This window comes from Platalea leucorodia, assembly GCF_965183815.1.
Source record: "Platalea leucorodia genome assembly, chromosome: 4".
In the NCBI taxonomy this organism is placed as follows: Eukaryota; Metazoa; Chordata; class Aves; order Pelecaniformes; family Threskiornithidae; genus Platalea; species Platalea leucorodia.
Window position 1 is genome coordinate 21,106,043 of NC_138826.1, and position 15,414 is coordinate 21,121,456.

General features: G+C 41.4%; 1 protein-coding gene across 1 annotated transcript in view; it reads right to left on the reverse strand.

The window, feature by feature from the left end:
- Positions 1-1,714: 1,714 nt before the first annotated feature.
- WDFY4 (WDFY family member 4) overlaps positions 1,715-15,414 on the reverse strand; it is a 146,380-nt gene continuing 132,680 nt past the window's right edge. The window contains exons 56-62 of the mRNA XM_082310287.1: positions 14,951-15,108; positions 13,429-13,587; positions 9,325-9,504; positions 6,256-6,438; positions 5,540-5,627; positions 3,186-3,297; positions 1,715-2,092 (exon numbers count right to left, since the gene is read on the reverse strand). Coding sequence (XP_082166413.1) covers positions 2,026-2,092; positions 3,186-3,297; positions 5,540-5,627; positions 6,256-6,438; positions 9,325-9,504; positions 13,429-13,587; positions 14,951-15,108 — 947 coding nt within the window. The 3' untranslated portion in view covers positions 1,715-2,025. The remainder of the gene's footprint in view (positions 2,093-3,185; positions 3,298-5,539; positions 5,628-6,255; positions 6,439-9,324; positions 9,505-13,428; positions 13,588-14,950; positions 15,109-15,414) is intronic.

Here is a 15,414-nt window from a genome sequence, read left to right on the forward strand (position 1 = left end):
ATGAAAACACAGGTAGTGAGATTCTTTCATGGCTCTTAATCACTTTTATCATGATTCAGTAAAGCTGTATTCACAGTTGACGGGAGTCCAAGTCTTGCTGTCCATCTATCCAAATCACAGGTTATTTTTAAGGAATGTGCAGAGAGGGAAGAGAAAAGAAATAGTGTACTTAATTTTGTTGAATTCTATGACAATTGACCTTTCCCCAGTCCTCAGGAAAAGGAAAGATGGGCATGGTCCACCTTTGCTCCACAGGGTTACTTTGATTGCAAAAACGTTGGTGCGTTTTGGCCTGTTTTCAGTGTATGTTTCACCGAGCACAGAAAGGATAGTATTTGAGTCATCAAGTCACATACTTGGAGGTTAGAAAGGATAACCAGCCAGGTCACCTGTGTAGACATAATGCAGCCTTCCTTGTATGTCTGCATCATGAGCTAGCCTCTAATTACTACATTTTCCACAGGCAATTACCTCACTCAGTGTGGAGATTAGACCGAGCTGCAGGGTGGGTTGGGGGGGGGACATGTCTCAGCACTCTGTAAGGAAGGAAGCTGTTTGCCATAGGACATCTTGCTCATTCAGCAATGTAATTCAAAAGAAGAATCATGAACAAAGCAGTGCCCTACAGGAAGAAGAAAGTTGATGGTGTAGTTAGAGGAAGACAGGTAAAAACCTGTCTTCTACTCCAGAGTCTTCCTAATGATGCTGGCAAGTCTCTAGCACCAAGATTTTGGCATATAGCAGTTCCTCGCATACCTCAGTCTCTGGCTGTCCAGTGCAACACACACAGGGCTTCACTCCTGCAGTGCTAACCAGTCTTACAGTGCAGTGGAAATCGGGGAGCTCTCCTGGCTCTGTCCATTCAGGGGTGTGTTTATCGGTGTGAACACAAGGGCCTTCATGGCCACAATGTCCTTCGTGTTCATCCTGACTTGCCCTGACCCAGCCTGTGGTGTTCAGGAAGCTGCTCTGCCTAAGTGGCTACTCAGCCCTTCTGCATGTAAGATAAGATACTCAATTTCTTTACCAGGTCAAGGAGGGGCAGGAGAGTTGGGGAGTTAAGTTATCAGTTTAGCTCCTTCAAATTCTCATAAAATGTTAAGGAGCTTGATTTTTCACACTTTCTCCATCTCCAGTAGGGACACACATAGCACTTAAAATTTATTACACTATGGCCTCAGCCACAAATACCCACTTCTACCATGCAGGGTGATTATGAAGGTAAATCCTGAAGTATGTCTCATATACTGATACTCCAGAGAACACCGGGAGGAGGAGAATGGAAGAATATGTTGACCAGCTGTGTCAGATCTTCATCTTCACCCATTCCATGCATTTTACCTGCCTTGCTCACTATGAAAAAAAGCAAGTCAGGGATTAGGAAACTAAAGATTGCACCATAACACATGTTCACAGTGGGGCTGGATAAAGGCACCGCTGTCAACCTGAGAATTCCTACCTTCACTTTGCAAACAAAACAGCTTTTCAGAAGGCATGCATACATTTTCCTGCAGATTCAGGGAAGGAGGAAGAGCAGGAACGGAGATATTAACATACTTATATGTTAATAAGAACAAAGATACTGCAACAAACTCACTTAACATCTGTTTGAAGCCTCAGTATTTTCTGATCTCATGGTATTAAAATTAGAATATGCTAATTTTATTAAGCTACATTGCTCTTTGGCATAATCAAGGCAGTTTTATTTGCTAGCTACTATTTGTGAAATACAAAGTATTATGCGAAATTCAGTATCTAAAATAACATTTAAAATACAAAAGTTTTCCCAGGACAAATACTGCAACATCTCATTGCCTACGTGCATGTCTGCAAGTGTCTCTCTTACAACTTCGGAGTCCATTCTCTAATTTCAATCAGAGTTGACTGCAGGGTCAGTCCAACAACTCCTTTGAGATTCAGTCCCGCACTGTAGGCTTCCAGTTTCTCTGACTGTTTCATGCTCTGAAGGGTGATTTTCTCTCCATCCAAAAGGCTGAAAAACCAAGAGTTCTTGGCTATTTCTTCCTACCCATCCACAGACCAGCAGTAGACTCTTCCCCAGTCATCACCGACTAGGAGCTTGGAGGAATTTCTTGAGAAAGAAAGAAAAAGAAGAGAAAAACATTTAAGAACAAGATGCAGATAGGGTCAAGGCTTTCTCCTGTATGTCTAGCAATTAGGAGGATGTAACATTCAGGGGAGCAGGTTGTCTTTAATGTTAAATTTGAAGAACAATGATATAAACAAAGATTCATACTTCAAAGACTGAATTTAGAATCAGATCCAAACTTTTATGGAGTTCAATGGGTTACTTGTGGATGATCTAGACAGATCAGGAGCTCTTACCCTTCACTGATCCTGAGAATTCACAAACATTAATTAAATCTGCTGGCCAGATTCAGAATTCAGACTTGTTAGCACATAATGTCATGGGTTCAGCCGCTGAAATCTCTGCCGCATGCAGTGCCATCAACACTAATGAAACTAACCCTCCCCACCAAACTTTCCCACTTTCAATGCATACGAGCATCACGCTCAAAGTGCTCTAAATCTGAGCATGCAGAATATAGGAATCATTTTAGCAACTATCAAAATGCCAACACTTTTGGAGAGAAAGACAGCAACTGTTTTACAGTACATTGTAACATCCTGAGGTAGGAGATAATGACAAATGTTACAGCCAGATGAAACTGCAGGAGGGGGATTGAGTAAACTAAAGTATTGCTGGCTGTGCAAACTAAGTTGAGTTTAACAACAAAGTTGTCCTTTGGCCAAAAACTTCCTGTTTACATTTTAAGGAGATAGCACCTCCAGCAACTCCTACGATAGTGGTTTTTCTGTGGTGCAGAGGCAGTGTAGCAGCTACTGATCTCTACAACTATTCTGGCCAAAAGCTGCTGTTTCTCCTGGGTTGTCTCCTATCTGTCTATCCCAACATCATTCACTTAAAAGAGTTAGCCGGGCCAGCTCCCAGAGTGACTGCATTTGGCTAAGACAGCGTGATTCGACTGCGATTTTAGAAAAAACAACAAAAAGAAAAAACAAAAGACAAAAACCCAGCAGTAATACGAAGTTCAGAACAAAATACCATAACCTGCCAGTTTAGGGCAGAGCGGTGGAGACCCCGAGGCTGGCGCGGTGCCCTCTGCCGGACACCGGCTGCAATGCAAAGGGAAGGACAGTACCTGGATACTGCCAGCGCTGTCACTGCTGGGCTGGTCTTGCTTGGTTTTCCAGTCAAGGCAAGGCTGGGATTCAGTTCCCGACAGAGAACAAGATGTTTTCCACACTTGTTACCTGTTGCGTGGTTTAAAAATAAATATTTAGAAAGTGTCTGGGGGCAGCATGGATGGGATTGTTATTATTTATGGTCAGCAAGTTGTTAAGTTGAGAACAAATATATTTAATCTCAGCCTATGCTGTTGCAAAATAGGCCCATCCCAATTTAATTTGTGGCTATGATAGTTACATGTGCTGACGTGCGGCTGTATCAATTGTGTGCTAAATTGGATTTGTGTATTATTGCTTTCTAAATTGCATGCCTAGTTCAGCAAAATTGTTCATCAGTTTTCACTGGCTCTATGCTTAATAAGATGCCCCACAATACCTTGCTGCCAGGATATAATACAGCCCATAATTGCCTAGTAAAAAGAAATTACATAAAGCCCTGGTATTATCAACTTATCTAAATCTGCTCATAACAGAACCAATAATTAAATGCTGAGCACATTTCACATATACACACATACATACACACACACCCAACAACATAACTCAATCATAGTTACTTTGGTCTTTTTAATGACTGTGTTTTGTATTAATTTTATTTTCTTTAATGCGTAGAATGAGATATGGGAATATTTGGCCATTTGAAACAATTCTGAAGTCATCTGAATAGTTTAAGGGAGCATGTCACTGCTTTGATTATACCTCTCAACTCTTTAATAAAGAACACTGCTGCTGTATGCATCTGAGAACATGCATCATTATGTTCATGTGTGAAAAGGTGTGTCTGTCAACACATCACCAGATGCCTCGTCAATGCTTGTCGTCTTTTATGATCCTCTCTGAAAAAGGCACAAACAGGAGTATTCTGCTGTGCTCCCATGGGCAGCTTTTAAGTCCTAGTTTGGAGAACTGTTTAAGACATAAATTTTAAAAATAGCTAAAATCTCAGTTTGCTCGAAGACATTCCTATGCAATTGTACCTGAGTAAAAAGGACATGGAAATAAATGCCACAGGAAGTTACAGGCAAGAATTTAGGAAATTCTTAAAACAAATTGGATCTTTGTACATGTAAAAAGAATCTGCAAAATGACTACATAATACTACAAGGATTTTGGAAGGAATGTTAAGTCTTTTGCTTTGATTTACAGCAATCTGATTAGAGACTGCAATGAAACCAAATATGTAGCTACCACAGCCAGACTATTTCACATCTGGCATCTCTGGTGTTCTTGTACCTTCCCTAGAAGCATCTGGCTCTAGCTACTCTCAGAGACATGACAAAAGGTCAGACGGGCATCTAGTTTGGCATTTCCAGTATGCCTCTGTACGTATAAATATTTTCACATAGCAATTTAAGTAATGTAGATGCTAAGTTACATGAACAGCACTTCTGAAGATCTCAGTGGTAATGCCCAATTACTGTATAATATCTTTTTATGCAGATGTTACATCTATAGCTCTATATTTATGCAAATTTTGTGCCTAAAATTGAAGTAATAGAGAATGTCTGTAATGAGGATCACAGCAAATAAGTGGTGTAAATTATACATACTAACAGCACAATTCCTTTCTCTTATAAAATGTGCTGTGAAGAGAAGCAAGCTGTGCTATTTAGGCTGTGCCTTTAAAGCTCCCTGGCAGGTTTCAGCTCCTGTATTTGTTTGAACAGAGAAGTGAGCTTGAGTTGTTTTTAATACCAGTCAACACTGTAGCCCCATCATCTTATTAACCTCAGCTTTGTGAGAACTCCAAGGTATCAGCTTCAGCTTGGCACAGCCTTGAATAAACAGCTCCATGCACTAGGGTCTGCTGCTGGCCTCCCACCAGTTTGAAGGGCCTCTGACCTCATTTAAGGTGGCAAAGGCAACAAACTTCCCTGTTCCATCCCAGGGCAGGATCTGGCACTGACCACTCTGACATTATGCCAGGATACTTTAGTACAGGCCATCAGCAGAAGTGCCAAAGGAATGGGCTTTCTGGAGCCAGGATAGTTCATTAGTTTCACAGGTTTATGCAGAAAGGTAGTCTATCAAGCTTGACAGAACCCATGGCAGAGCCCATGAAGAAGCTTTCAGCTTCATCCAGGCAGGATGTGCCCTTGAGACTGGTGGCTCAGGGCTCCTCTCTCTCTCTAAGGTAGGGCAGTGGCTACCCACTACTTCTGCTGCTAGTTACAGTAACACCGCACCAGTTACCTGCACCATCTCCCCTTCACACCACTGTGCCCACACACCCTCTTCTTGCTCACAACCAAACAAGGCCTGCAGCACACAGTCACGCTGCAATTCACAGCCCACACTGTGGTCACACCTGTGTTGCCTGGCTCCTCCATCATGCCTCTCTGCGGTCTTAGTCCAGCAGCTTTGCCTGGGGTATTGGTGTATTCAGTCTTCCACAGCTGTGCCAGCAAGAAGGTAAAAATGGAAAAAGCATGGATTATAACAATGCAACAAGAGAGAGATGTGCCTGTCTGCTTCCCAGCAAGGGGTGGGAATTGGACTTCTAACATCAACACAGGATTTCACACTTGTCTCTCCCTCTACCACTGTGCTGCAGGGTGTCACACTGGAGAAATGTATGCAGGGAGCTGGTGGGGTTGTGGGGCTGACACACTAACGAGGATCCCAGTAACCCAGGAAGCTCTCCCACCAGACTGGAGGCAGAATCAGCAGTGACTTCCTGCTCCTTAGAAAATATGGCTTAATAAACTGAGCTATGAGCCAGCTCTCAGAAACCAGACTCAAACATATTTCCAATGGGCAATATAATTTTTGTTTTCAAAATCACACCAGAATGAAAAGCACATTTTCAAAACTCTTCCTGAATGGCCAAGACTCCTCCATTCAGGAGGATAAAAGTTGATAGGATGCAAACATTTTACTCTGATTTTCAGCTTCTGCCCTGTGCTGCCCTGTAAAGAAAGTGGCATGGGCTTTTAGTAGCTCTGTCACTCCATTTAGGATGCAAAATTTTGCTTCTAGTCTACAATGAATCAGGATTCCTGTTCCTCTCCCCCATCTACCTACCCTCACCACTCCATCTGTGCTTCCTGTGATGATGATGCTGCATGTGTCCCAGTCCATCACTTCAGCAAAGCAGCAGCAAACAATATGGCTTTCAGGTCTGCAGGTGGTGTTAATGCTTGCAAGAAGCTGGCCATTGACTGTCCACAGATATAGGTAAGATCCAGCACAAGAGATAATAGCACCCTGTAACAAAGCAATAGGCAATGTTTCAAGATCCTACACTCATCCTCCTCATAGCTCCTAAGTGCTGATTTTACATTAGAGTTGCTCTGACTTAAATTCTGACCTTTGTTTTGCTTCTGAGCAGATGATTTAAACCAGAGAGAGTAAAAAATGACATTTTTTTCTCATGAAAAATTCTGACATTTTTACATTGTAGAAACCTAAACCAACTGTCTCAGATTTAGCAAGATAATGCAGAAACAAAGGGTTTTTTGCATTTTGTAAAAGAAAACATTTCTTTACATGTTCCCTTTCTATTTTCCAGAAAATCTAGGCTTTTAGTAAAAAAGCAGACGGACAGACTGACCTGGATACTGCCAGGGACAGGCACTGTGCACAGGCAATGCCTAGCACAGGTTCTGGGCCAGGACTAGCGCTCTTAAATTTTACAAATAAGCATTCTCTTAAACAAGGACATGGTGTTCACCTGCTTAGCTGCAAAGCCTTTGGTGATTTCACAATCCTCCTCTGCCCCTCACAGGGAGCTTAATGTCATCGCATTTTTAGACTGTGTTTCGCATTTGACCAATGACCAGCTCAGCATTCAGTGAGCTGCACTTCTGATGCAGAGAACATCCTTTGCAACTGAATCTCTCCTCTCCCTTCTGTGCAGGTGCATAGTCTTACCACAGACTGCACGTAAGGAGCAGATACACAGGTAATCCCTTAGGGGCAAGAAACACAGAACCAAGTGCCAATGGTGCAATTTTAAATTATCTTATCAAAAGTGCATTTTGATCAAGTTACTAATTGAAATTCCACCTGACCTTTCCACCCTTTGCCTACTAAGAACCAGCTAAATAGAACACCATCAGCAAAGTCATCTGATTCTGGCAAAGGCCAGTGTGCCCTTAAATTAGCAGCATGCACCTGGTTTAAATCAACTAACACAGTACTTCACCCCTGCCTGATCTGGGGCCAGGGCTCTTCACACTGCAGGGCAGAATTCTGAAGATAGATAGAACAAGGATAGTGCATTCAAAACAGAGTTGCCAATAATTAAAGAGATTAAATTTCAGCTACCTTATCTGCATGAGAGTACGTCATGTCCAGGCATTTGGTAATGATCTACAGTGTTTTTCAGGTCAGGGATTTAAAACTAACTGAAATAATTTGTTACAGCAAGCTTTTACAGTCCTCCTTAGCCTATAAACTTTTTGGGACAGCCTTTTTATTTTGTGTCTACGTGACACAAACACCATGAGGTTTGGATCTATAAATGGAGCTTCTAGATCCTCAAGCAAATATAAAAATCAACAATCACATAACAAAGATCTGCACAGGGTTCTTATTTCACAGAAAAGTATGCAGTTCAGAAATTTGTTTCCTTCAAAACTTTACTTCAAAACGTTCTGAATTTTCCAGGAAAAAACCTTGTTACCAAACATGTACTTTTGTGTCAATCAAAATATTTAATTTAGCACAATGGAAACATTTTGTTTCTATCTTCATGTAATAATATATAAATATATACAGAAAATTTAAACAAAAACACATTTCAGAATTAAACATCCTGTTTTGCTAATGTCAAAAAGAATTTTTTTCATCCACAACATATGGACCCCTTCACCTTTTTTTCCTTGAAGTTTCAGTCATACTTTCCTAAGGTTTTTCCTCTTTTAAATGAACCTTTCTGCAGGCTCTTGTCCAATCAGTTTAACCATTTGCACACCAAAAAGTTGGAGAACTGCTCTTGGATCAATCACCAGACTGTTCCTAGCACAGACCATCTTGGTTTTGGATAGCTCCAGAAGAGGAGCTACCAACTAAAAAGGCTACCATCAGTGGTGGGCTGGTACATAGAAAGAAGAGGACTCCATCCTCTTGGGGTCTCAAGCCCATGGTCTGTGCCAGCTCACCCACTCATTTCTGAACGCATGGCACTGCTTCAGCTGATTTCATAGGGAACCACCAGGGTATTCTGAACTGGCCTGCTGAAGCCACTGGCCATTTTACACTAACCAGGATCCCTGGGGCTGGGAGCTGAGCTGGCACTGACAGACTACTTAATTCCCACCCTCAATTGCTAACCATCAGACTGCATGGTTAATAAAGCTCTGATATGAGATGACTATTTTTGCACAGACTAAGTAGAGAGTGTCTGCCTGGTTTCTTACTGCTATGGACTCAATTTTGCCTCTCTTTGTACAAGCTCTGGTACTGGATCCAACCTTGAATTGTCTGAGTAGCTGGAATCCTGCTCCAGTATATGAACAGAGACAGAAAATACAAATGTGCAAGCAACATTTTTGGGAGGTAGAAGGCTGGAAAAAAAAAATCTTATCCAGAGTATTTACAGTAAAATCCAATACAGAATATCAACATGCATGCAATTCTGGCCAGGCACATAGACTTATACCCACTGCTATCAAGAGCCTCCCGTGCCCCCCACCTGATAGTAGAAGGGAAAGTAAAGCCAACATTATCACCACAAAGATGTAAGGAAGTTATCAGCTGAGGTGGCAGACTGAGGTCTAACATGTCTCAGCTAACATGGCTTTGCTGCATGAATGTCAGGAGAAATTAAGGAAACAATGGAGGCAATAAGGTTGTGGGTGAGCCAAATCCAGGAGCTACTAGGGTAATACTTCATCCTCCGTAAACTAGAATTTGTTTAATCCTGCTATCTACCCACCCAAAGATGCTTCTACTTAGCTACTCAGTCTAAGATGTTGCTTTTAGTGCTTGCCTCTCATCATTAAGAACACTATTAGCAATCTCTGTAGAAAGAAAAAAAATCAATGTATCAGACTCTCAGGATGTTTTTATGTTGGGAAGAGCACCCATTAAATTATCATGAAATGTTCATGGATACATCAGAAGAAAGATGATAAATGAAGATCTTACTGTTGAATTGTTGATGGCAACAGAACAGAGGCTTGCCTCGTGGGCAGGAAGCTGGTTTATGTACATCAGCTTGTTCAGGTCCCAAATGATGCAGGTTCTGTCATCGGATCCACTCACGAAGATGCTGTAGGTCATAGATGCAGCAAGGCAGGTCACTGCCTGAGTGTGCCCATATAAAGCCTGGTGGGGAAAAAGCAACCAATAAACCACAGCAGAGGGTGGCTGATTTACTAGGGAACCACAATCCTACTGTCATTTGCTTAGTAAGAACAAGCAACATAGTCATTCTTTGGATAACTGAAAAAGGTATGAGGGGGAAATCCCAAAGGATCCTATGGAAGCAACCTTGTCCTCAACTTGTGGTTGAGGAAAGTTGAGTCTCCAAGAGATTAAATGATTTGCCCCAAGCTGCATACTAACTCAGGGCCCTTGGCATACATTTTAGACTCTGTGACAGTGCTTTGTGTTTAGCAACAAACCATCATTTTTCACTTCAGTCCATGAAGTTTTAAGTAAGATTTATGCTTGGAAATTACTATTTCTCAATATTTAAAAAAAAAAAAAAATTGAAACAGAACTTATCAGGATGTATTTCAGTGACCTTCCTCAGTCTTTTCTTTCTGTTTTCCTGAACAAGTACTAATATTTTTCCAGTTTTACTTTAGAAGAAAAACAGCATTTGGGGATAATTTTTGCATAAAGCCATATATGAATTCCTTTCTCTTTCATTATTATCCAACATCCTTTTTTTGTTGTTGTTGTTTTATAGGTTCTAGAGACGTAAGGAGTGCCCAGTTTAATTTAGCCTTAAACAGTTACATAAAAAAAGACTACACTTCAGGCAATTAAATCGCACAGATAGAAATAATGAATAGAAGTATACTGATAACAATTGTTTAATGCAGCATTCTCAAATGACAGCAATATACATCTCTGCTGCATAACCATCAATGACAGTAAAGTCTGTAGGGTAATAGAGAAAAAGTCCTTCACAGCTTTCCTAAAAAGCCTTTCAGGGCTCATTTTTTAGCTGCCTTACTGTGAAAAATCAGACCCACCAGTTTTAATCTTGGTTTTAACAGTAAATGCATATTCCCTGCTGGCTTCCTCTATGTGACATAATTAGCACATCTTCAGGGTCTGTCTCAGTTCAGCATGGAGCAGGAGAGCCACATGTCCCGGATGATTTTTGCAAACATATCTCATACTCTTTTCCAGTGTGACTGCGAGACTGAACTCTCACTGGCTAACGTGCTGCCACTTGCCAAGGTTACTAGGACAATAATATTCAAACATTAATCTACTGATGAAGAAGTCAAGCTGCAGCAGGCTATGTACTACTGAAGGTGACCTGCAACTGCAAGGGATGAATTTCAGCTTGTGATTTATTCCATTCACAAGAACTGTCAATTAAAAATACTGGCACAAAATGGAGTCTCCAACAGTGGTTTTCAGATGTCAAAAACACTCTCAACTAAGCATAGAAAAGGAGGCTCAGCAATAGCTTTGGACTGGCTGTAGAACAGTCTCCTTAAAAAGGACTGGGCATAACCCTGTGCCTGTGCTCGAGAACTGCACAAGACCTCTGCAAAAAGGGCTGGGACAAGGCAGGTTCAAGGGCTCCAAATTTCCTCTCCTTCCTCCAAAGCATGAAAGAAAACGTACCCACCATGACAGCATCCAAACTGCCAAGTCAAGCCAAGCTAAGCTCCTGCACAAGTTTTAATAAAACCCTTTTTTTCTTTTTTTTTAAACCCAAGATCCTACCTGGCAATGAAGTGCTTAATATAGAAGCTGAAAGTGGAAGAGAGGGCTGGACCTGAGCCCAGTTATAATCTCAGCTTCAATCCACCAGTGTCTCAATGCATATTCATGCAAAAACAGTCACATACTTTTAGCTCTGTACCATCTTCTCATTATTGCTCTGTAAAGATTGACAGGTTTTCCCTCAATGGGAAGTGTCCTGCAGCATATCTGCAGAAAGAACTGTGAGGCCTATCTCCAGAGTAAATTCACAAATTCAAAAGACAAAAAAGAAGACCAGTTTCACTGTAGGAATGCTTAGTCCATGAAAACTTAAACCAAGTTTGACCATCCAACTTAACTGGCTGACATGAACACAGACACTTCACAGCTACACTTAACACCTCCCTGAGAGATCTGTGTGGCAGACAGCACAGCTTGCCCAGATGCTTCTCCCAGTCTAGTGTTTCATTTGGCCCAGAAATTCTGGGGGCTGGATTGCATGGATCACTCTGCTCATGAACACTGAGGAAACTGGTAAATTGCATGGATCAATACTGAGGCTATTACGCTCCGTCTTTAGTGTTCCACAAAACTGTGGAAGCAGTCCCTGCTAGAGAGGGAAAAGTGACTTTTTCTGCTGAAATATAGTTTCTGTACTTTACTACATTCCAAACCAGAATGTGTCAGTCCCATGAGACAGCTGGTAAGTGAATAGCATCCACTTTATAGCACATCAGCTTTACTTAAGCAAAGCTCACTCTCTCAGGAAAGAGGATACAATTTTTTTGTTCAGCAGAAAAAGCAGCCACCATGAAGCAGTGAATTACATGAAAGCAGCAAGTAATTCACTGGAAGACATTTAGAACCATAGTTCAAATTTACATCTATGCCAGACAGTCATTAAAAAAAAAGCCTCTGCTAGCAAAGAGAAGGAAAAAAATACAGAATTTGTCATTGCATGATCTCATGCCACTTTGTGGACTTTGGGTAGTACTAGATTAATCACAGTGAAACACATCAGCAAAGCTGTTTTTAGATTGTTAAAGAGAAAGGCATTATATTGGAGATAAAAGCCTCTTCAAACGGTTGCCTGAAACTCAGACTGACCCCCTAACTGGTATCATTTTGATGTTGATGAAGATTACTGCTTATGCTTTTCTCTATTGCTATTTCTTCCATTTCGATGTCCATGTCCTGGTTTGGAATAATAACCAGCTGGATTAAAACGTCATCATTGAAGATCTTGTCTCATATTTCTGGCTTCTTCTCAAGCAGGAAACATCATAAACCTCAGAAGAGACACTGCTCTAAATACAGTTTCCTCCCTAATTTCAACACACAAGAATTTCAGATAAATGAAGATCTAAATACTTCTCTGGCATCCCAACAGACATTGAAGTTTTCACATCTTTTAATGACAAATAGAATCTGTTTTGGCTCAGGTTATGGAAAGCACTGAAATACCGTCTGAATATCCATCCAGAGCAAATGAACAGAAGCAGCTTCTAACACCCAAAGACCTTGCTGAGCAGCGAACCCTTTATTAGTTTGCCTAAAAGTAGCAGAGCATTTTCTGTCTCTTGATTTCTTAGGGAAAAAGGGTCCCATGCTGCCTTTCAGATATGATAGAGGTGTACTCTAGCTTTATTTGTAAAGCTGAGAACTCACTGTAGCTGAACCACACAAATCTTGCATGAGAATTCACTTTTGTAAAAGAAATAGCATTTACACAGCTGTTTGATGACTATAGATAAGCTCCAAATCAACAACCACTAAAGGACCTGGGACAATGAGGACACAAACTATGTCATTCTTACTGGATGCATCCCTACCTCATGGAGTGACAGATAAACCTTTTATGTTCTGAATTCAGGTAGAGAGAAAAGAATCAAGAACTTTGCCTAGCTGAGCCTTCATCTCCATCAGCTAAGTTCGCAGGGTGTTTTGGAGATCCTGTCCATTGCTGTAGCAGCCCAAAAAGAACCATAAGCATCTCCAGGTGATACTGGTTTTTGAAAATAATCCAAGGGTTGGCTGCACTTCAAGTGAGGAGAGCATATGCCTTATCTTCCCTGTTTCTTTGATTGTGATAAACTTTGGAAATACTAGCAAAGGGGGAAAAACAAACAAACAAACAAAAACCAAAAACCAAGCAGAGTTTATAATTATAAACTGTGGGTATAAGGCACATTATCAGCTCCTGACCTGATAACAGGCTGTCACATGATACTACTGATTATTGGTTTTTTTCCTGCCTTCTTGATTCACCCAAAGGTGTTTCCTCTGCCAGTCATTTGAAAGAAAAACTAATTTTTGGTTTTCATTAAGTTTCTATAACAAAAGGGCCACAGTACTGACCTGTCTCAAGTTTAGACATTTCACTTTGTCCTTGACCAAGGAAAGTTCCCAGACACACACAACCGAGCTTGTTCCAGATGTGATTATGGTAGTTGCTGAAGGACACACAGCGCAAAGGCACTTTCCCCAGTCTGCCATGCACTCAAATGTAGTCGTGTTCTGTACAAGAAAGCAATTTTAAGTCAAATGCTCATCTGGCGATACCATGCATTTATTAATACCAAATGGCAGATTCAATTTTCAGAACTGAGCCTCCATTTCCTCAAATCCAGGAAAGAAAAGCTCATCTTAACCAGTCTCTATGGTCACAGCACAGCTACCTAATATGTGCATGCACTGGCTGTGGCTGCATGCAGCTGTGCCATCCTCCTGGGCCAAACAGGAAGGCTGGACAAAGGTCAGTGTCTTGTGTCTTCAGAGACCTGAGTCCCAATCCTTCTTGTGCCACAGACTTCCTGCATAACTTCAGGCAAACTCATTCTGCCACCATATAGTGACAGAATGCAAACGTTCAATGTAGATTAAAAAGAAAGCTCAGGCTGTGGCAGCCACTGCTAACAGAGTTAGTGCCAGGCTCTGCAACCTTCCTCTTACTTGGATTGAAAAGCCAAAAGCCAAAGCACTATACTCCCTTCTGTGCCAGCGGCTCTGTTAGCAGCACCCAAACCAGCCTAAACCAAGGTCAGGTCTATTACACATCGCTACGATTATAGCACAAACATCCTCCTGCTCACATTCTAATTGAAATCAATGGAGAAAACTCTCAAAAATTTTATACAGGGAGCAGAAAGTAAAATACATCTCATGGCTTTTTCACTTCCATTGACTGTGGATGTATCCGTAAAAACATAATGATGTGTCTTGCACAAATACCCAAGTCAGTATCTTGCTAAATGATGTATTCTGCTATTCTGGTACCCAAGCTAACTCAGATGCCTTTGCATGTCATAACATTGCCCCAAAAATATCAAAAAATCAGTCTATTTGTGGTAGAGGAAGAAACTGGATCCGTCAAGTGCCCCAACAAGCAGTGTGATGACATAGACCGTTGATTTTTAACAGCAAAGAAGAGTATTAACTTTCTAGAATAGAAGACATTATTATTTTGAATGAATGCACTGGGCTAAGCTTGGGAGCCAGAGGGGAATTGACAGATGGTCCTATCTTAATTCCAGCAGAAAGTTCTGCACAATGAAATTTCTAATCAGTGGCCAGGAGACCTTGTATTGTCCTTACAACCTATGAAATGGGGTTTCTCCTTCATTTTGATGTAAAACACAGCCACTGGAAGGAAAACTTGAGATAATTTAGAGGGGAAATGCCACATTTTTCAGCAGTGTAGAATGACTTGGACTCATTGGGATATCCAACTTGAGATTCCTCAAGAAGCTTGACTATGAGAAAGTCCTGTACAGCATCCTCTGAAATCAGCTCCCCGACAACCTCTGAAATGGATGCCCAAACCAGCCAAAGACCACACATATAATTCACTTCTGGAATGCTTACACTTTTTCTTATTTACCTTCTCAGACCCATAGTTGCCAAAGCAGCAGGTGAAGTCCTCAAATCCCCAGCAGAAGGTTTTGCTCCAAAGAGGAGGAATCAAAACTTTATTTTTTTCAACAGCCAGAATGCCTTTCTCAGTATGAACAATGTGCCCAATAGCTCCCTTGGGATAGTCTGACAAGATAGAGAACATATTTAATTCTGTTGTTTTTAGACACTTATGTTAACTTTCCTCCTTGCACAGCTTGTGTGGTGAGGCTGGCAAGTCCCGCAACTGGGCTCAGTGCTGTGGCCCAGCCCACAAACAGAATTCCACTCTACAACTGAGATTCCAGACAGAATAGTGGAAACACTCCTCTCCAATGGACCACGTATATCCATGCAGAGGAAGTGACGTGGTCCAAAGGAGGGGGTTTAGCAGCAGTATCATTAAGCTCCTTTTCATTGGCAGACTGCCTTATGCCATGCACTACAGAGGAT